General features: G+C 39.8%; 1 protein-coding gene across 1 annotated transcript in view; it reads right to left on the reverse strand.

Annotated features, from left to right (window-relative positions):
- The window catches only part of KMT5C (lysine methyltransferase 5C), a 955,038-nt gene that overhangs the window by 412,941 nt on the left and 519,231 nt on the right, over positions 1-22,866 (reverse strand). Inside the window, exons 6-7 of the mRNA XM_044059587.1 lie at positions 21,189-21,352; positions 1,029-1,048 (exon numbers count right to left, since the gene is read on the reverse strand). Coding sequence (XP_043915522.1) covers positions 1,029-1,048; positions 21,189-21,352 — 184 coding nt within the window. The remainder of the gene's footprint in view (positions 1-1,028; positions 1,049-21,188; positions 21,353-22,866) is intronic.

Below are 22,866 nucleotides of genomic sequence, written 5' to 3' on the forward strand. Positions count from 1 at the left end.
GCAACTTTGTGATAAGTATGTTTGAGGTTTGTTCTTCAGGGATGTATGGAGGTTAGTGAGAATACGGGCCCCATAAAGGAGGATGGGGAGTAGGACGGTATTTGCAAGTGCTACTTTGGTTGAAACATCCGTTAACTGTTTGTGTCTGTATAGTTTAGAGAGTTTGGTATGTGTTTTTTTTTAAATTGTATTAAGTATATGTTGTTCGAAGGTAAGTTTGTCTACAGTGATAGCTATTAGTTTTGCCTGAGTTACAATTTCAATTTGACTTTTATTCTGTGAATATATTTTGAACTTATGTGTGAGTGGCTTTGGTGAGAATAGAAGCTTAGTTTTATTAGGGGTTAGTAGTAGCTGTGCATCATTTAGCCAAGTTTCGATAGAGGTGAATGCATCTTGTGTAATTTTTAAGAGATGTTGAGGATTACTGGAAGCACAGATAACAGTAGAGTCATCAGCGTACTGGATGAGTGTGCTATGAGAGAACTGCCGTTTTAAGGAACAAACAGATGAAACTAGCAGGGTAGGTCTGGATAGATAAAACAGAGGGAAAAACTTTGCCAAGCTGGTCCAAGCACTTCAAGACTCAAGTTCAGTATGTATGTATTATTTTTACAAGTAAGCCTTGAAATAAGATAGGATTCTGTCTCATAAAAAGAAATTTTAGTTGTAGCTGCTAATTTTTCCACATCAAGTATACTATAACCTAAAATAAGACTTAAAAGGAGCAAATGTGCAGCACATTATTAACCACTACATAATAGATAGGTTCATAGATTAGTACTAGGCTAACTGCCCTTTTGGGCCATTTGAAGCCTAGCCAGTTACCCCATGTGAGAATCAAACCCTGCACCTTGTGTCTTTAAGGTAAACACCTTAACCATTATGCTATCCTCCCACCCCTTGAAACTCTTTAGTAATGTGTAACAAAATTCACTGTTAAAATGTTATATATGATTAACATGCAGTGCCAAAAAGAAAACAAATGAAAACAAAACAGTTAAGTATACTTTGTGGTCAGTGCTTACCTTACAGTTGGGTCTACAGTCTTCAGAATTACATGGAAGGAAAGAGCACAAAATAAAAAAAAAATACTTTAGCAAACTGTTTGCAGATGTCAGTGCATTTCACACTATAACAGTTACATCTCATTATTCTCTAATAGTCGCAAAGCAGCAACAACAAGTCTGTCAGTAATGTATTAAATTTCTGAAGAAAAAAATTCAACTTTTACAACATTTCATGAATATTGCATGTTTCAGCTTATTAATAAATTGCAAAAGTCCAATTACAAAGGGGAAAAAAGTGTGTGATTCCATCATTTAAAGGACACATCTACAAAATGTATTTGCTTTTCCCTACCTTCATGACTGAATGATTGTTATTAGGGCAATTGTACAAATTAGTACAATTTTGCAATGCACAATGAAAGTGCATGAAATGCAAGGACAAGACACTACCCCATTTATTACTACCCAAAGGCAACAATGACTCCAAATTTAGAATAATAAAGTAATAGGGTGCAAATGGGCAACCCACATAAATAACACCATCAAGTTAATGGATGATGATTGTTCCGTATGCTTCATGTACACGGTCAAATGCAGAGTTCTTGCATTGCTGTGATTACACTATTTAAGCCTGCACAATCAGAATTTATACTTATAGTATGCACACAGCTGTAGAATAGGGTCTATATTATATGAACAAATGTTCAGATATGCAAACACTCTAATGAGAGAAACTCCCGGACATCGAGGTGCATGTTGTGGGATCACAGTATAGTGAAGACAGGAGTTTTTGCCCTTTCCTCACTGCAGTGCAATCTCAGAGTTGGAACATATATTTAGTTGGGGGGGGGGTAGCCCCCCGCAATATTGTTTTCAATGTTCGGGATTTTCGCTCATTGAGCATTCGCTTATATAAACTTTCATTAATATAATATAGACCCATAGAATATGCAGACATACAATACAGTGTGAAAGTCATGCATAAGAAGAGCAGATATTTAGTATAATTTTCCTAGTCTCATTCCTCACTTTCTGGTAATGCCAGTCCCAATGGCACTTCAGCAAGACCTGTTTTAGCTATGACGGTTATCTCAATGCGACTGCAATTACGCTGTTGGCTGCTACATGCAGAGGTTACATAAACTGAGGCAGTACTTAGGTAAAGCCCCAGTTTTCAAAAGTGAGAATACTGCTACAACACTTCTAATGAAATGATAAAGATAACAAAACATCTTAAACACTTTAACAGGACAATACTTAGAGTTATCAAAAAATAGTTGCTTAATGGCAGTCTATCTAAACTTATGCATATTATCCAAATACTACCTTAGTTTTCCTTTTAGCACCCTGCAGTTGCTCCTCTTTTTGTTCTGAGAGATTCCCAACCTTTTGCAATGCTTTAACCTTTGTCAACTCTTCAAAGTAATCCTTATTACTTAAAAACCACTAAAGCCAGTAGAAGGCCAGTAAAAAGAAGTGAACTTTATTTAGAACACTCTCCAGTGCGTCTACCAAAAGGCCTTTCAAGATTCAAAGATTGTACTATAATCTGGCCAGTTTACAAAGGTATACTGAATTAAATACATCACCGAGGGGTCTGAGAGTTTTTTAAAAATCCCTCTACACCATTTGATTCTACTAATGCAGAGGACAAACAGTTTGAAGTATGTTGGAAGGCAGTGGCTCACTACTGTGTTATGGAATGGATTAATATTCTCATTGAACGGTATTTGGTGAAACAGCATGTGTTAAAAGATGAAATTGCCTCTGTATGTTCTTCACTCTCAACCCAGTTATCCCTGTCACGTTCTGAACAACTGCTTGGGGGTATGAATGAGAAACTAAAGGAATTTTCTAAAGAAATAATTGAGCGGAAAAATGAGAAAAGTGAAGACAGACATTAATGACTATAATAGTGGTTTAGCCTTTAAGGCGCAAACCAATAAGAAGAGATGACGGGGGGGGGGGGGCAGATACTCCCCATATGAGGAAGGAAGTCGTTGGCAGCACAGTGTGTCTTTTGCATCCTCGGAAGCTGTTAGTTCTTCAGAAGGTGAGGAATTAACTTATCCATCTTTGCCTCTGGCTCAACATCCTTGATATTTAGAGAAAAAGTTTCATGAAGAACAGAGGAGTAAAGGTGCACCACAGAAGAGAGAGCAGTCCGAAGATTCGAGAGAGAGTTTCAAGACCGTGATAAGAGAAGAAAATGGTATCGCGTTACACACTTTATTTGATGCTATGTCTAACCCTGTATTTAATAGTGACACTGAAGAATTAATGTTTAACTTGTCAGGTATGGAACTGACTGATGTAGTGTGCTCCGTGTTGAACTGTGGATTGCAATTCGTGCCCACTGTTATACCAACATTACATAACCTTAAAACAGAAACATTCCAGCTTGCTAGAAAATTACATTTAGTGAATTATTTTTCTTTACAAAATAATAATAATAATGATGCACAAGTATTTGAAAACTGGGGCGGGGGGATTCAGATAATACTTAAGATTCTTGTGACAAAGGTGAATTTTTTTTTTCTTGTGACTTTTCAGGAGGATGTGAATTTGAATGCATATTGTTCATTGGATACTACTGGTATTGTGTGTAGAAGTGCTTTATTCCTCCCTTTACTCACGAGGGTGTTAAAAGCTTTTGAGCTATGGTGAATTTTGCATTAGAGAGGACTTTTAAAGATTTTGAAAAAATAAAAGCTACATTATAATTTAACTACGGTGGAATGGTTAGCATTAAAACATCTTAGCAGCGAAATGACTTAGTGATAAAGCTGTCACTAAAGCAGATACTGCCTAGCCCAGCTACAGTGGATATAAAAAGTTTACACACCCCTGTTAAAATGTCAGGTTAAAAAATGAGACCACAATACATCATTTCAAATCTTTTCCCACCTTTAATGTGACCAATAACCTGTACAATTCAATTGAAAAACAAACAAATCTGTTAGGGGTAAAAATATAAAAAATAGAAAATGTACAATAAGCTGGTGTGCTCACGCTTAAACTAATACTTTATTGAAGCACCTTTTGATTTAATTACAGCGTTCAGTCTTCTTGGGTAGGAGTCTATCAGCATCTTGACTTGGCAATATTTGCCCACTCTTCCTTGCAAAAGCGCTCAAAATCTGTCAGATTGTGAGGGCATCTCTTGTGCACAGCCCTCTTCAGCTCACCCCACAATTTTCTATTGGATTTATATCTGGGCTCTAACTGGACAATTTCAAAACTTTAATTTTCTTCTGGTAAAGCCATTCTTTTGTTGATTTGGATGTATGCTTGGGGTCACTGTCGTGTTGAAAAGTGAAATTCTAAATCTTCAGCTTTCTAGCAGATGCCTGAAGGTTTTGGGGCAAAAGTGACTGGTATTTGGAACTGTTCATAATTCCCTCCACCTTGACTAAAGCCCCAGTTCCAGCTGAAGAAAAACAACCCCAAAGCATGATACTGCCACCACCATGCTTCATCATGTGGATGGTGTTCTTTTGGTGATGCGAAGTGTTGTTTTTGCGCCAAGTGTACCTTTTGGAATTGTGGGCAAAAAGTTCAACCTTGATCTCATCAGACCGTAGCACATTTTCCCACATGCCTTTTGGAGACTCGATGTATTATTTTGCAAAATTTAGCAGTGCCTGGATGTTTTTCTGCATAAGAAAAGGCTTCTGTCTTGCAATCCTACCCTATAGTCTTGACATATGGAGAATACGGGAGATTGCTGTCACATGTAGTACACAACCAATGCTTGCCAGAAATTCCTGCAGCTCCTTCAGTGTTGCTATAGGTCTCTTGGCAGCCTCCCTGACCAATTTTCATCTCATCTTTTCATCAATTCTGGAGGGACGTCCAGTTCTTTGCAAAGTCACTATTGCCCCATATTTTCTCCACTTTTTGATGACTGTCTTTACTGTGTTCCATGGTATATCCAATGCTATGGAATTTGTTTTTGTACCCTTCTCTTGACTGATACCTTTCAACAATGAGATCACTTTGATGCTTTGTAAGCTCTCTGTGAACCATGGCTTTTGCTGTAGCAGGCAACTGAGTAAACGTCAGGAAAATCCTACTAGGACAGCTGAACTTCATTTGGGGTTAATCAGTCTCTTTAACTGACGGCAGGTGTGCACCCAAGAAGACTGAATGCTGTAATAAAATCAAAAGGTGCTTCACCAAAGTATTAGTTAAAGGGTGTGCACACTCATGCAACCAGCTTATTCTACGTTTTTTATTTTTTATATTTTTCCCCGAACAGATTTGTTTGTTTTTCAACTGAATTGTACAGGTTATAGGTCACATTAAAGGTGGGAAAAGTTTTGAAATTATTTATTGTGGTCTCATTTTTTTATATCACAAAAACCTGGCATTTTAACAGGGGTGTGTACACTTTTTATAGTCACTGTATCTAGAATTTCTAAATAATTATATGTCATTTGTGAATAGCATCATGATTCATATGCTTGTGTTACAAATATATTAGAACTGTATGTCATAAGATGGTTTGCACTGACATGTGCTGCAGAGGTAGCTTACAAAGTACTCTTTAAAAATGAATCCACACCATGCCCTGCTGGAAGGGAACAGAAATGTACATACACTTGCAACTGTCTGAATGTATATAGTTTAACAGTGGATACTGGAACACAAGAGGTTAACTTCAAATAAATAGCTGAAATTAAATTACTTTATGGCAGCAAGGAGACACAATGTCTAAAACTAGGGAACTTTCTGCATTGTCTTGCAAGTGTTTTACTGTTTTATGACTTCCAGCAAGTACAAAGATTTGAAGAAAAGCCCTTGTGTACCTATTTTCACATGTATATGCTAAATGCTACCAGCTACATCAATGGTTGTTTTTCACCTGGGATAGAGTCAGATGACAAGAAATTATGTCATTCTGCAAGCTATCCCAGCAGTAATATTTGAGGTTTTAATTTGGGAAGTCTTTTAGTGAGAGACAGTATTCTTTATTTTTGACATTGACCTGACAACATCAAGATCCACTCACCACATCTGCCTTGCTTGCTCTGAAGTAAGTTATTATGGTACAGTACAATGCCTCTGGATAGACTCAGGAATATAGCAAAGCTTAATTTAGATTTTTTCTTTATTTGAGACTGTACTGCAATGTCATTTTAAATATTTCCTGTGATTTTGAACTCTAACGTTACTGTATATATATTTAATATTGTTTTATTTTGTTTATTATTAAATATATTTAAACCTTTCATTGTGGCTGATGTGTAGAGATATATTTACGTTCTGAGAGTACTTGCATATTTATTTGGTGACACTGTGTAGGCCACTCCCAGCAGCCTTGCTCTTGGTCAAACTACCATTTGTAATGATAGTAACATTACACAGTAAGATTGGACACCCTTTGTTAGGGGCCTTAAAGTAGCTGATAAAGAGGTGGCTGTGTGTGTGTGTGTGTGTGTGTGTGTGTGTGTGTGTGTGTAAAACAAATCTCCAGGAGTGTGTGTGTGTGTCAGCTACCTAGGCAGGGATATGATGCACTGGTTGGACAGAGAGAGTGTTGGAAGTCTTGGCTTGGCCACTCAACCGAGATCTCAACTCTATAGCTGTGCCAGTGGGGAGTCATTTTGAGGATCGGGAGAAACCAGTCCCGAACTGACTGTGGTCTCTGTGTGCTCTTAAGGGAAACTGCACTTGATACAGTGAGATGCATATGGAAATACTGTGTGTGTACCAGTCATCCTCCTAATGTACATCCCCCACTGGTGCTAGAGGTGAGGACTGAGGCTCCTTGATTACTGTGCCAGTGGTGGGGCATCACAAAAGCCATCAGATAAAGGTAACAAGATTGTGATAATCCATCATCCTCAGTATGAAAAAATGTACTATGACAATATAATTAATGTAGATGTTTATGAGGTTGTTACAATGATGGAATATGAAAAAGCTGTACGAGATTATCAGGATTTAATACGGAAGGGCTATAGGCTGGGGTATTTATCCAAGGAAGTTGTGGATAAGAAGTTTTCTGGAAGGGGTTGCACCTTAGCAACATTTTATTGTTTGCCTAAGGTGGACAAAAGTATGATTTCCCCACCTGGTAGGCCAATTGTTTCAGCATGCAACTATTTTATGTATAATATGTGACTATTGTTGCATAAATATTTGTTGGACTTTTATGTACATGATAGCTTTGATTTTCTGGCTAAGATCAAATCAGAGAATTGGTCGGAAGGGACATTTTGGTTGGTAATGGATATACAAAGCATCTATACTAATATTCAACATGACTGGGGTACTGAGGCTTTAAAATATTTTCTGGGTGAAAATCTCTTAGCTAATTTTCTTACTGAAATGGTATGGTTTTGTTTGACAATTTTTTTTAAGTTTAATGGAAGGATATATCATCAATTGAAAGGGACAGCCATGGGGGCACCATTTGCTCCCATGTATGCTAATGAAATTTCTTTATAATTTGGATTTTTATAAGAAACATGTAATACAATATTTTACATTTATTGATAATTTATTTTTTATGTGACGGTGGGGAATTATTAGTTAATATTTTTTTGTTGGAATTAGAGCAAAATAAAAAGTTATGTACTCACCATAACATTCCATGTGAGTTGTTCATCTCGGCTTTATTCCTACAGATGGGTTTGGAGCCAAACCTCGGCTACGAGTCGGCCTACTACAAAGCTCAAGGTCTTCAGACAACTCGAGGCCAAGTTTCTATCCCATGATGCACCTTGAGTTACCTCAGACCTTGTTTGCTGCCTCCAAGAATACAATATGCCATTCTGTCACTTTTTTAGGTAAAAACCATAGAAAGACAAAACAACCATGATAAAACTACTATCTCGGTCCTCGAAAAACCCAGGAGGGGGTAGGAGGGTGGGAACTATGAATGAAGGTGAGATGAACAACTACATGGAACATTATGGTGAGTACATAACTTCTTTATGTGAAGTTGTTCTATCTCGCCATTCATTCTTACAGATGAATTGCGTCCCAAGCACCATCTTTCTCGGGTGGCTCACGGGATTATGTTTTTCAGGACAGTAGAACCAAAGGAGGCTCTGTCGACTTTGTAATGAGTGATAAAAATATGATCCTTTGACCAAGTGGCTGTTGCACAAATATTGTCTATAGGTAGCCTAGCAGAAAAAGCAGAAGACGTGAACACATCTCTGGTAGAATGAGCCTTAATTTTGTGTTGTAGAGGTAAATTGGCAGCTGAGTAAGTGACAGTGATGCAATCAGATAACCATTTAGATGGTGTTGTTTTTGCCACAGGCATACCTTTCCTAGAATCTGAAAAGGAAACAAAAAAAATTGCTCTGATCTTCTGAATTCTTTCGTTCTATCCAGGTAAAATCTGAGCTGTCTGTGAACATCAAGCTTGTGCAGCATATACTCTAAATTGTTGGTGTGTTTAGGGAAAAACACTGGTAAATCTATAATCTGGTTAGGGTTAGCTTCAATACAAACTTTAGGTAAAAACGAAGGATTTGTTCGCAGTGAAACTCTGTCAGCATGAAAAACCAAATACGGAGGTTTTATGGACAAGGCTTGTAGTTCTGATACTCTTCGGGTACATGTGATGGCTACTAAAAAGATAGTCTTCCAAGACAAAAATTTCAAATCATAGAAGGAAGCTGGCTCGAAAGGTGGGAGTGAGAGCATAAAATTTAGATTCCAGGGCGTACAAGGAGATTTAGCTGGTGGTCTGAGGTGGAAGGTCCCTTTGAGAAAGGCTTTAGATAGCCTGTGTGACATTATGTTAAATCCTTCAATACCAAGATGAAAATTAGAGAAGGCGGTAAGCTGTACCTGAATTGTAGCTGCCGCAGCTCCTTTGTTGAAAAGCATAGTCAAAAATTCTAATACAGAGGAAACAGAGGCTTGGTAAGGATCAATGTTATTCTGAGAAGCCCATATAGATAATCTCCTCCATTTGCTAAGTTACAACATCCTAGCAGAGGATTTATGAGAAGATATTAAAATATGCTGCGTTTTGTTTGAGAGGTTATGGAACCTGGCTATGTCGGGAATTGGAGCAGCCAAGCTGTCAATTTCAGGGACTGAAGGGAGGGATGAAGAGCCCCAGACGAATGCGTCAGGAGGTCTGGAACTGGGTCCAGAATCCAAGGATCTTCCAAAAGATGAAGTCTAAGGAAGGGGAACTAAATCTGACGAGGTCAATGAGGAGCTATTAGAATGATGGTCCTTCCCAGGGTTTTTCCTTTCTGTAGTACTTTGGTTATCAGGGGAATTGGTTGGAATGCATAGGGGAGACTCGGAGGCCAATCGTGTACGAGTGCGTCCCTTGGGGAATTTCCAGGAGGGGGAATCGGGACAAAGTAGCTTCTGCATTTTGTGTTCATGGGGGATGCAAAATGATCGGAGCAAGGCTGGCCCCATCTGCGGAACATTCTTTCTGCTATATCCTTTTTGAGGGACCACTCAAGAGGCAACAAAATTGTCCTGCTCAGTTTGTCTGCAATCACGTTGGATTTCCCCAGGATGTGCATTGCTATCAGAAAGCACTGGGTGGATGTAGCCCACTGCCATACTCTTAAAGCCTCTTGACAAAGGGGATAGAACCTGGTTCCTCCTTGTTTGTTCAAGTACCAGACCACCGACATGTTGTCAGTCTGAATTGCAATTGTCCCCAGAGGGGGAGAGTCCTGAAAGTACTGCAACGCCAAGAGTATCGCTCTCATCTCCTGGACATTGATATGCAGATTTGTCTCTTGTTCGTTCCATGTGCCTTGGGCTGTTCTTCCCTGAAAATGCCCCCCCACCTGATCAGGGAAGCGTCCATGGTCACTGCGGCCGATGGTGAGGGTAGGATAAAAAGGACGACCTATCGTTACTTAAAGAGAGGTCAACCACCACCGAAGATCCTGTTTGCATGTGTTTGTTAGAATAATGAGATGAGACATTGGGAGGTCTTGATAAGACCATTGCGTGAACAGCAGCCATTGTAGACTCCGCATGTGCATGCAACCCAACGGAATCGCTATTACTGCAGCTGCCATCATCCCCAACAACTTTAGCACTTCTGATGCTGGAACTTTGTCTCTGGATTTGATATTCTGAATTTGATGACGAAGTACTAATATCCTTTCTGATGGAAGTTTTAAAGTAATGGTGGTGGTGTCAAATTCTGCTCTGATAAAAACGATATGTTGCGATGGCGACAAGGCAGATTTTCCTGAGTTTATGGTAATGCCCAGTTGATTGCAAAGAGTAAGAGTGGTGTCCCTGGCTTGTATTAGCTGATGCCTGGTGATGGTAGTGAGGAGTCAATCGTCTAAATACGGAAACACCTGGAATCCTAAACGCCTCAGGTGAGCCGTGACCACTGCCATACATTTGGTGAACACGCTGGGGGCTGTAGTGAGACCAAAGGGGAGGGCTCGAAACTGGTAATGACTGGCTCCCAGACGGAAGCACAGATGTTCCATGGATGGTCTGGCCATTTTTATGTGGTAGTACGCATCCTGGAGATCTATCGAGCACATCCAATTGTCTTTCCCTAAGAAGGGAAGTATCGACTGAAGCGTGACCATCCAGAACTTCTCCTTCTTGACAGCTCTGTTTAGTCTGTTGAGGTCCAAAATAGGACTCCAGTCCCATCTTTTTTGGAACTAAAAAGAATACTGAGTAAGTTCAGGATACTGTCTGGTCTGCTGGGACTGGTTGGATGACTCTTTCTTAGCAACGTTTGGACCTCTACTGTTGCTTGTTCCCTGCAACTGGGTGGAACGTCCAGGATATTTGCTGTCAAGGGGGGGGGGGGGGTTGGCGGAGGGAATAGAATATCCTCTGGAAACTATGCTTTGTACCCTGTTGTCATTTGTTATTTTTAGCCAGGCATCTGGATACAAAGATAAGCGACCCCCGACTGCCTCCAGAGTAGGACAGTCGGACCTCCTTTCAGGAGCACGGGTAGGGCTTCCCAAAGAACTGGTCTCTGTCGCCCTGGTTTTGCAGACCCCCCCCCCCCTCTGCCGCGAAGGCAGTATCTTCCATTATTGCCCCCTCCTCAGCCCCCGGAGAGGGGTGCACCACTGTGTCCAGAAAGGCTCCTTGGGCTTTTCGGAACCACATCTTTCCTCCCTTTTGACCCTTGGGGTAGGGTCCAGTAGGGTGAAAAAACTGACTCCAATGGCAGACAGAGTCTTTCCTTCCTGCTCACACCTGGTCAAAGTTTCCTTAACTTTGGGCCCAAAAAGAGATAAGCCATCAAAAGGGTGACAAAAGATGACTTAAAGGGCTCCGCAAAGGAACATAAGCGCATCCAGGAGTGTCTCCTGAGAGCAATTCCTGTACCCGCTGCCCTACTTATTCCATCAGCTGCATATGAGATAAGACGCATAGATGAGTTCACTATGGAATTAAGGGTAGCAAGCTGGGAGGCAACCTTGTCTGAAGCTCCTTCAGCTACCATACCTTGAAGAGTATCTCCAAGCTCTTTTAGGAGGTCTCTTTGCAGTCTTGTGAAATGTATAAGATAGTTACACACACACACACACACACACACACACACACACACACACACACACACACACACACACACACACACACACACATGTTTTTAACAATTTGAAACTACACTATAATACATAAAACAGTAAGTAGCCCTTAAAAAACAAATGAGCTCTATATGGCTAAATATGAGCTAACTATCAATGTATAAACAAACACCCAAGTTCTAAAGCCTATAAATGCTAGCTAAAACACACTACTAAGCTATTAAAACTATTCTAATGTCTATATAAAGGCACACCAAGGAAGGGAAGGGAGATAATAAAGGTCTATAAAAAAAGATGGCCAAAAGGAGTATAAGAGACTATCACAATTAAGCTAACAATATCTAATAAGCTATTAAAGTTCTAAAGTTATAATTATAAAGATATAAAGATAGAAAATAGGAGCTTTTTCAGAAAAATATGTTATACACTGGCCCAAGCTGTGAGGAAACCTCCGATCTGTTGCAGCGGCAAACTAGATCTGAGGTAACTCAAGGTGCATTATGGGATAGGGACTTGGCCTCGAGCTGTCTGAATACCTCAAGCTTTGTAGTAGGCCGACTCAGAGCACTGGATCGGCTCCGAACCCATCTGTAAGAATGAACGGCAAGATAGAACAACTTCACATTTGGTTTACGGTTTGATGGTGTACAGTGTGGGAGAAAACTAGTTTTTTTAGATATGGAATTAGAGGGTGTGCTGGATGCTGGTATAAAAAGTACAGTTGTGTACCTACCATAAATGTAGATGTTCGAGTGTATTCACTGTTGCAGTCATTACACTTGGGTTATCCTGCTGGCAGGCTACCCACAGTCGGTCAGAGTTCCAAAGTCTAGGTCCGGCATCGGTTGCTGTCGCCTCTTCCCTTATATCAGTGTGCCAGGGGTATAAAAGATGCAACCAACACCATTTTCTTCAGTTTTTCTTGCATCAGATGTCAGGTGCCCCCAAATAGGAAGGCTGGAAAAAATTATGCCAAAAAGCATGTATGTACTAAAATAAACATTTCCTTCATCTACAAGCAAATACACCACATAGGTTGTATAGAGTTGAGAGGTACAGAAAAGTCAGAGTAATGAAGAGGGGGATGGTGGGTGGGTAACCTGGACTGTACTATGTTCATCGTGTTTCACTGTTGCAGTCATCACACTTGGGTTGAATCCCAAAGCTGAGGTTGGGTGGCTGGGCCTAAATAGGATTAGGAGAGGCTACCAGGCCCTGCAGAACTGCAGTGGCAAAGCCTGCTCTGGATTTAGAGCAGAGAGGTAAGTGGTAGTGCTTGGTGAAAGCGTGCACTGAACTCCAGGTTGCAGCTTCTAAAATGTCTTTGGTTGGTACTCCTCTGAGAAAGGCTGCTGAAGTGGCTGCTGCTCTGGTAGAATGTGGCCTAATGCCCTTAGGCACTGATTTGCCATGTTGTGCATAACAGAAGCAAATGCAGTGTCCTATCCATTTGAAATTGTCTGCTTTGAGATAGGCTTTCCTTGTGATCCTGCAGCATAAGCTACAAACAGTTGCTCAGTTTTTCTGAAAGTTTTTGTTTTGTCCAAGTAGAATCGTAGCTGTCTGTGTATGTCCAAAGCGTGAAGAAGTCTCTCCCCCTTTATTCTGGGGATTTGGATAGAAAGTTGGCAAATGAATGATTTGGTTAAGAGCCACACTGGAAACCACCTTTGGCATAAATGTTGGGTTTGTCATTAGAGAGACCCTGCCCTGGTGAAAAATGATGAAAGGTTCCACTGCCATTAATGCCTGTAACTCTGAGACTCTTCTTGCTGAAGTTATTGCTAGGAGTAGAGCAGTTTTCCATGATAGGAATTTTATATCAGCTGTGATGGCTGGCTCAAAAGGAGGCAGTGTGAGCTTTTATAAAACAAAATTGAGGTCCCAAGTAGGTATTGGTGTTCTCCTTGGGGTCTTATGTTTTTTGCCCCTCTGAGGTATGTCTTAGTAGTGGATGTGAAAAAATAGGAGGTTCCGTATTGTAATGAGCTGAAATGGCAGAGGCACGGATCTTAAGAGATGAGAAGGATAGGCCTTTGTCCAGCATCTCAGTTAGGTATTGTAAAATCTGAGGTATATTTGGAACATGCGGTTCGAGCCCTTGTGCCTGGTTCCAAGCACAAAATCTCTTCCATTTTTCTGCATAAGATTTCCTAGTGCGGGGCCTCCTGGCTTCTAAAATGACATCCATAACAGCTTTAGAGAGAGGTGTGGTCTGAGTGGCTATATTATCTGCCATGCAGCCAGATTTAAGGTTCTGAGTTGACTGTGCAGAATCTGATTGTTTTGTTGAGTCAGAAGATAGGGAATTTGAGGTAAAAGCCAGGCTGGGCCTTGAGACAAGCTCTTTAGGATTGGGTACCAGTGCTGGCGTGGCCAGTCTGGGGCAATCAGGATCATTTTTGGCTTCTCTTGTCTGACTTTTAGGAGAACTTTGGGAAGAAGAGGCAGTGGAGGGAGGGCATAAACTGTAAGGGTTTTCCAGCTGAATGATAGAGCATCCACTTTCCGTGCTTGTGAGTGATAGGTCCTTGTGCAGAATTTCTGTAGTTGGCAGTTGTGAGGGGAGGCAAAAAGATATATGTCTGGGCGTCCCCATTTCCTTGTTATCATGCTGAAGACTTGTGGATTTAGTTTCCATTCGGGAGGATCCATGAGATTTCTGCTTAGGTCGTCTGCCAATGTATTTTTTGTTCCTGGCAGGAATTGTGCCTGCAGATGTACTTGATAGGTCAGTGCTGTGTTGCACAAAGTCATGGCTTGCCTGCAGAGGGGGTAGGAATGTGTGCCCCCTTGCTTGTTTATGTACCACATAACTGTGGTATTGTCCGTCTTTAGTGATAGTTGTTCTGGATGTAGTAGGTCCTTGAAAGCTGTCAGGGCATTCTGTACAGCTAGCATCTCTTTTTGATTGATGTGAAGATGCATTTGTTCCTCGGGCCACGTGCCCCGAATACATTTTCCTGACATGTGTGCCCCCCAGGCATAATGCGATGCATCCATTTTTATTGTCTGCCTGGCTGTGGGTAAGGTGAAAGGCTGTCCCTTGTTGTGGTGACAGGCCCGGGACCACCATCGAAACTCCTGTTGTAGGCAGGGAATTAAAGTTATTATTGTTTCCAGGCTGTGGCAATGTTGAGTCCAAACACTTTTTAGATACCATTGTAGTTTCCTCATATGCAGTCTTGAATATGGAATTAGTAGAATGCAGGATGCCATGAAACCCAGGGCCTGCAGAATGTTTCTTGCAGGGAGCTGGGTCTTTGTTGCCATCATTTGAAAGTAATGAGTCAGTTGCCTTTGCTTGTCTGGCGTGATAAGCCATCTGGGCAGTTGTATTTAAGCTTGCACCCAGGAATACAATCTCTTGAGAGGGCACTAGTTTTGATTTCTTTTCGTTTACTGTGTACCCTAGGCAAATAAGTAATCTTTTTACAAACGCCAGATGTTTTAAAAGAATGTCCTTGCTCTCTGCTTGAATAAGGCAGTCGTCTAAGTAGGGATATATTTGAATTCCTCTTTGTCTGCAAAATGCAATTACTGGTGCCAGGCATTTTGTGAAGACCCTGGGCGCAGTAGATAAGCCAAAGGGCAGTGCAGAGAATTGGTAATGCATTGAGCCTGCTATGAATCTGAGGTATCTTCTGCAAGATTGTCTGATTGGGACATGCAGGTATGCCTCCTTGAGGTCCAAAGTAACTAGCCAGGCCTTCTTGCCCATCATGGGTAGAAGTTGATGCAGTGTTAACATTTTGAATTTTGGAACATCAAGGAAAGTATTTAGGATTGACAAGTCCAGTATTGGTCTACAGGCTTTGTCCTTTCTGGGTACTAGGAAAAGTCTTGAGTAAAATCCTTGTCCCTGTTCTTGCTGTGGTACTCTCTGAATAGCTCCCATGTCCATGAGAGCAGCAATTTGCTTTTGTGCCTCTGCCCACTGGTTTTGTGGCAGGTCCGGCATACCTTTTGATTTTGGAAGGGTGTGAAAGTGGAACCTGTAACCCTGAGAAACAATATTCAGTACCCATTTGTCCTGGGTGATTATGTGCCAATTTTGTGAGAAAAGTGCTAGCTTTCCCCCAAGGGGTGCTGCCAAAAGGTAAGTGCTTGGCATTTGTAGAGGGAAGTCATTGGGACTGTTTCCTATAAGGTTGTGATTTGTCTTCTCCTCCTTTGGGGCTGAAGCACCCCATTATTTAGGTCTGTTGGGGCTGAGATCTGCCTCTTGGGCATCTGTATCTGCCTCTTTGTGGTCTGTCTGACACCGGAAAGGACCAATTTTTTGAAGGCCAGTTTCTGCTAAACCTAGGTGGTTGAACCTGTAAGAAATCCTTTACTGTCTGCATTGATTTTGCTTTATCCTCCATTTTCTTTAACACCTCTTCTGCCTTAACACCAAACAAAGTATCATGCTGTAATGGAGCATCCAATAATTTTACTTTAACATGTTCAGGTAAACTTTGTTCTTTCAACCAAGCATGCCTTCAAATGACAGAGCCTGTAACTGAGGCTCTACAAGAGGCCTCTAATGAATCAAAACCACATTGCAGAGTATGCTTTCCCACTTGTTTAGCTGCATGCAATAAATCCTGCATTTCCTTACTGTCAGGACTTTCTGAGTTTGTAAGCATTTTGTGTTTTAACAAAGACATGAGGTACTGTTGATATTCAAGCATGTGAAACTGGCAGTTTAAAGCCCTTACAGCTAAAGTAGCAGAAGTGTAAACTTTTTTCCCCCATCTATCCAGAGCTCTAGAATCCCTATCAGATGGGACAGGGTTTTTAGCAGTGGAAGCCTTGACCCCTTTGGGACCCTGAGAAATTGTTTCTGGGTCAGCAGCAGGGTTTTTATAAGAAATTTCTGAGAGTCAGGGACCCTGTAGTACCTGTCTGGTGCAGGGGGTAAAGAATCAGGAGACAGACTGGATTCAGAGAAAACATCATCAACAATATCAAGCACAGGGGGGATAGCCAGGGGCCTGTGCTGAGAGGCAATAAAAGAAAGTCTCTGAGCCTTTTCTTGGATTCTGAGTAATCCTGGCTCTCCCAATGGAAATGCTCCCTTCATGGTGTGCAGGGTTTCCCCAAAAGAATAATCCTCAGGCACAGAAGCTGAAGGAATAGATTCTTCTGCATCAGAGTCCTCATAGGGAGGGATAGAATATTCCTGATCTGAAGAGGAATCAGAGGAAACAGAAACCTGGTCAGAGGAATCATAGTCAGTGTCTTGCCTAGGCCTTTTATCAGGAGGGGGATGGGAACCCCTGATCAAAGTAATTAAGTCTTTGGCCATTTTAAGCATCTGTTTCTTTGGCATGGATGACTGTCCAGGAGAATGCTGTACTTGTTTCCTTGTCTTTAATGGTGTTTTTGACTTTGCCTTGGCTGCTGCAGTGGACTTAATAGTAAGCTGTGAAGGTCTGAAAACACCCTCAGAAGCCGATGCCTGCTCAGCAGCTCCGGACCCATCTGAGGGAATAGTTTCCGCTGGCCCAATACCTTGAGTTTACAGAGGCCTAGGTGTCTCCAAGTGGGAGTCGGATATGGCCTGTGGCTCTGAGGTAGCGGGTGTCAAGGGCTGCAAAAGTGCCTCACTGAGAACCGGCAACTGGCTTAGAAGAGGCTTCGTTGTCGGTTTTGGACCTCGGATGTCTGTCCTTTTCCTTGTCTTTGCGTTTTTTATGAATTCCGGTCATCGGTTCCTCTGACGGCATTATGTAGTTAAACCTTCGGCCAAAGTAATGTAAAACAAAATCAAACCGACGCTTAATAGTGCATTTGTTGAATTTAGCACAAAACCGACAACTAGTAACGTCGTGGTCAGGGCCTAGGCAAGGAATACAGTAAGAGTGAAAGTCCTTATGAGGTATTTGCTTCCCACAAGAAATACAATTGTTAACTTTTACTGACATTGGTCTGGAGCAAGAAAATGTTTCCCCAACGGGGTACTTAGCTTTATTGAAGACTTCGGTTCTGAAACTCGATTTAGAAAATCTCAGGAGTCGGCCGACCGACACTTACGAACTGCTTTTGCTTCGGGCACCGCGCGGCAAGAAAGACTGAAGAAAATGGCGTCGGTTGCATCTTTTATACCCCTGGCGCACTGACGACAGGGAAGAGGTGACAGCAACCGACGCCGGACCTAGACTTTGGAACTCTGGCCGACTGCGGGTAGCCTGCCAGCAGGATAACCCAAGTGTAATGACTGCAACAGTGAAACACGATGAACATCTAGAGTTCATAGAAAAGTTTAGAATGGCAATTATTTTTTGAATAGGATGAGTTGCCATCCACCACACCGTATTAAGTCTTTGCCCTACGGAGAGCTACTCCATACCCAGAGACTTTGTAATGACGATAAGGTACTTGAGGGGGAATTTTTAAGAACCTGCATACAATTTAAACAAGGGGGTTATGAAGTTCAGGATATTAAAAAAGCACTTAGTAATTTGTTAAAAGACCAACCATATCAAAATAAGAGATTTAATACATCTAGGAGGTATAAGTAACTGAATGAGAAAAATAAGATATATTTTGTTACAGTATATACTGTTTTTTTTTTCCAAGAAAGTTTCAATCATTATTAAATACTATTGGGATGTTTTACTGAAAGACAAAAGTTTAATCCAGTTTTTACCTAGAAGATGATCTTTTTCTTATAAGAGGGGACGGAATATAAAAGAGATGTTGGTCCATAGTTATTATACCACACCTAGTGTAAAAACTGGGGTTGGGGTTAAAAGTGTATGAAAAAAGCCATTGTAATAAGTGTTCAGTATGTAAATATGTATTAAGTTTGTATGAAAGAATTAATGGTATTGTGTACACTCCTACAGAAGTTTATAGCTGTAGTACGGAAGGTGCAATTTAAGTACTGAAATGTTCATACAGTCTTTTTTATATAAGGGAAACAAAGAGCTTTTAAGGCTAGGTTGTTAGAACATTTAAGGGATATTAAAAATAAAAAAGTAGAAAATTCATTAGCCATGCATCTCTCTCTTTATCATGGGGGAGATGGTAATTGTCTCCAAGGAACATTTTTAGCAACAGTTAAGTTTTTAATAGTATGAATTTAAAGCATATGCTACTTTTTAAAGAGAGTTTACTTATTTTGAAATATGGAACACTGACACCTGGTGGATTTAACTTGGAATGTAACTGGAAAACCTTTTTATAGGATGTGAAACATTGATTATAATTTAATTGTTTAATTGAAGTAAAGTTTTGATTTGTTGTTTTTAATGACAGTATATATTTAAATAGAAAATGTGTATTTAATCTTTGACTTTTGAAAGGCCTTTTTGGCTGAGGCACTGGACAGTGTTCTAAATAGAGTTTGGGTCTTTTTACTGGCCCTTCTACTGGCTTTAATTTTTATTTATTTATTTATTTATTTGTTTGTCTGTTTTGTTCGTGGTTTTGCAGTAATTCTTATTACTTACTTCACATATCTCTTTCTCTGTTATGTTTACCATGTCTTAAACTCCATGTTCATGTCATCCCACTCACTAACTATTCTTTCTAAAGTAATTTCTATCTTCACTAGTAAGTCTCAAATCATATCCACTACCCATTCCTTAAATTCCTCTTTCTTAACAGATGAAGAAGAAAAGTGCCAGTGTCTCATTTCTATAGCATTACCCTAAATGTTTAGCTTTGGTTTTACTTGTGCATGATATGATATAGTCACTGCGGGGGTCTCAAAGCTTTTAATTAAATACACATGTTGCTGTGAATCAATTTATGTCCTGTACAGAAAAAGGACATTTCAGTTTTGTGGAACATTCTGAGACAGTTTGTAGGATATGAAATAAATGGATATAAAATAAAGGCTGTAATGGTAAACTGTGTATCCACACGTGAATTGATTTAGTAATACCTATAGTTATGGGGACATGATAAGATGGAAACTAAACAAAAGATTATATAAAAATTGAGAAATTAGAAGCTCGCGAGTAAGGATATAGACAGTAAAATACAAGCAGTGAAAATGTTTTTACAATTCTTTTAGTCTTATATATAGGTCAAATGTATTTTTACCAACCAGAGAAGTGGTGGATGACAAATTAATAAATAGCTGAAAGAAATTATGTGGCAGTGGAGACGATGGAGTGGGATAAGCAGTTTCAGTTTTCCCCCAGAACAAGATGGTTTAAGATTATCGGATTTGACAAGGTACTTTAGAGCTACACAGTTAAGGCTCATATATATAACTCAAACAGAAAGTTATGACAGTGGAAAAAGATAACAATGAAATGAGGGTGGCAGTTTGGAAGGAGAGAGACTAGGAGTTTGGATGCAGCTCCTTAAGGAAAATAACAAAAACACACAGACTATGACATTTATAAAGTAGAAGAAATGCCAGACTGAAAATGAAGAAAGGAGACTTTACCAATCAGTAGGGTTAGGTGAAATTTTACTGGAGGACATCAGCAAATTAACTAAGACGTTGGGAGCAAATAACTCAGGAAGGAATGTTAACAGAGTGAGATGAGGCAAAACAGAAATTTGGACTGCAGGTTACAGACTACGTCCCCTTTCAGGGACTGACACCAGAGTATAGGTAAAAAATATGGGGAATGGAGTACTACATGCTCTTGTAGAATTTTAAGCTGCACCTAGAACAGAAGCTGTTAAAAAAAGGATAAGTATGGTATATAACATATCGAATGGCAACTACATTAATCGATCAGGGGAGGGTAGAAAATTCAGGGAAAAACAGAATAGAGAGGCAATTTACAAAGGCACACTGGGAAGAAGTTTGTAAGGCGTCCAAGTATGCAGCAAAGTGCAGACTAACCAACATTTCTGCATGGAGGTATTTGCATAGGTATTCTTAGAACTCTAACTGAATTCACTGTATTTTTCTTTGAGTAGATAGCAAATGCTAGAGGTGTGATGGGGAAGAGAGAGAAAGAGAGAGAAGGGGTTTATGGGAACATATTTGCTCAGGAATGTAACAATTTGACAGAGGTTAAAAATTCAATATAGAATATTTTGTTGAAAACACTGGGGAACAGCTGGTTTGCAACTAAAGAAATTATTCTTTTGAAATTGGACACAGGATCCAAATTGCCTAGACAGAGTAAAGCCTTACTAAGTTTAATGCTACTGGCTGCCAAAAAAGCAATTACTAGAAAATGGAAATCAAAATCTATACCTAATATAAGTGAAGTTTTGGATACTGTAATGAAGATAAAAGAACTGGAGATAGAATCTTTGAATAGAGGAAACAGCAAATTTCATAAAAATAAATGGAATTTATGGGATCAATACATGCAGAATAATATTCAGGAGGAAGAGGCGTGATGTTTACAGGAAGGCAGTAATTCAGCAATTTATAGAATAGTGGTGTGAATCAAAATTGTTAAAAAGAAAACATGAATACTTCATGACAACAACAGAAAATGTTATGATTTTTTCTATCAGTGTTTCTAAACCCATGTTATAGCTTAAAATGTGATAATTATTTTTTTTTTTTTAAAAAGAGATCATCATAAGGGACACTACTATCACAATGCAAAAGAGTCACACAGGAAAAAGTATTCAAAAAAGCAGCTGATTATTAACATCTCTTCAAAATTACAGTATATCTAAGAATGCAATGCTTGCTACAGCTATAAAATGTATTAACACACTTTTGAAAACATACCATGGTTTATGAATGCAGCAGGCCCCAGCCAAAGCTGGGCACATTTTTTGCGAGTAGAATACATCACACTAAAGTCATTCTCTCCCATCCGAAGAAGGCTTTCATCTTCTGGAGTAAGCTCAGCAATGCAACCTTCTAGCAACTGTATTTTATCATTTTTCTCCCTTGGAAGAGAAAGAGGCATTATTTTTTTTCACCTGAACACATGTACACCCATACAATATACAAAAATGCATAAAACAAATACAAATGCATTCTTACAGAAAAGGGACGCATAAAGAAGTATTTATACACTGTCATAAACACATGTAAAAACAACATATCAAGTATTACACAAAAATAAAAATCACAAGCAGAATGTGCTAACAGAAAAATACAAAGAAACTTATGCATATAAAATCAGATACAGATCAACACCGTAAAACAGACATGGAGAGGAATAAGAATGCATGCACAAATACGCAACAAGGGACTAAAATAACACAGCTTTCCAGGGAAAAAAAAGTTGAATCTAAGGTTAAAAAAAAAAAAAAAATTGATTCACATCTAGTATTAAACAACACAAACATACGGCACAGGAAGGGATAGAGTTCCTTAAAGGAAAATTCCACCCTAAAACTTAAACTGTTTTTTTTTTCACTCTGTTTCCTGACCTATTTTAACACCTCAAAATCACTCTAAGTGATTTATTTGTAATTTTAGCCTGTTTTCCACAACATGGCTACCAATGGGGCTTGATGTATCAAAGTGATCTTGTACTCGCTCAAGCCTTTCTCTTTCCCATAATACTTTGTTTGTATGACTCATACCAGACATAAGGAAGTAACTTTGAATTCCCATGCCATTGACATATAATGGAATTTGAAAGGATCACTGTTATATTCATTACCTTCTGTAAAAGAACCGTTTATTTTATGTATTTAATCATCCTCATTTATGTTTGGCTCAGACCTTATTTTACACTACACTTAGACGTTATCCAGCCACAGCCAGAAAAGTAACTAAATTTCAGGCCTTTGTTCAGGGTTTTCTTTTGTAGTCTGGGGAATTGATTCTGCAAGGGTCTCTCAGTGCAGTGACAGTTTTAACACCTCTGCAGTAGTGTGTGTGTGGGGAGGGGGGGGGGACTCTCAAGTCCTCATGAACTACAAAAGAAAACACTGAATAAAGACCTGAAATTTAGTTACTTTTCTGACTGTAGTTGGATAACTTCTAAGTATAGTGTAAATCAAGGTCTGAGCCAAACATAAATGAAGGTGATTAGAGACAGAAAAGCAGCAGTCTTACAGAAGGTAAAGAAAATAACAGTGATCCTCCCAAATCCCATTATACGTCAATGGCATGGGAATTCAAAGTTACTTGCTTATGTCTGGCATGAGTCATACAAAGTATTATGGGAAAGAGAAAGGCTTGAGGGAGTACAAGATCACATTGATACATCAACTCCCACTGATAGCCATTGTGGAAAACAAGTTAAAATTACAAATACAGCACTTAGAGTGATTTTGAGGTGTTAAAATAGGTCAGGAAACAGAGTGGAAAAAATATTTTTTTTTAGTTGTAGGGTGGAGTTTTCCTTTAAATGTCTAAACAGTGTCAAACAGGAAAGCGGTGTCTAAAGGTGTACTCCATAAAAGAAGGAACCAGTGATGAAGAATCTCCAAATGGACTAGTGGCT

The sequence above is a fragment of the Protopterus annectens genome, chromosome 17.part0 (assembly GCF_019279795.1).
Source record: "Protopterus annectens isolate FY-2018-M chromosome 17.part0, PAN1.0, whole genome shotgun sequence".
Taxonomy (NCBI): domain Eukaryota; kingdom Metazoa; phylum Chordata; order Ceratodontiformes; family Protopteridae; genus Protopterus; species Protopterus annectens.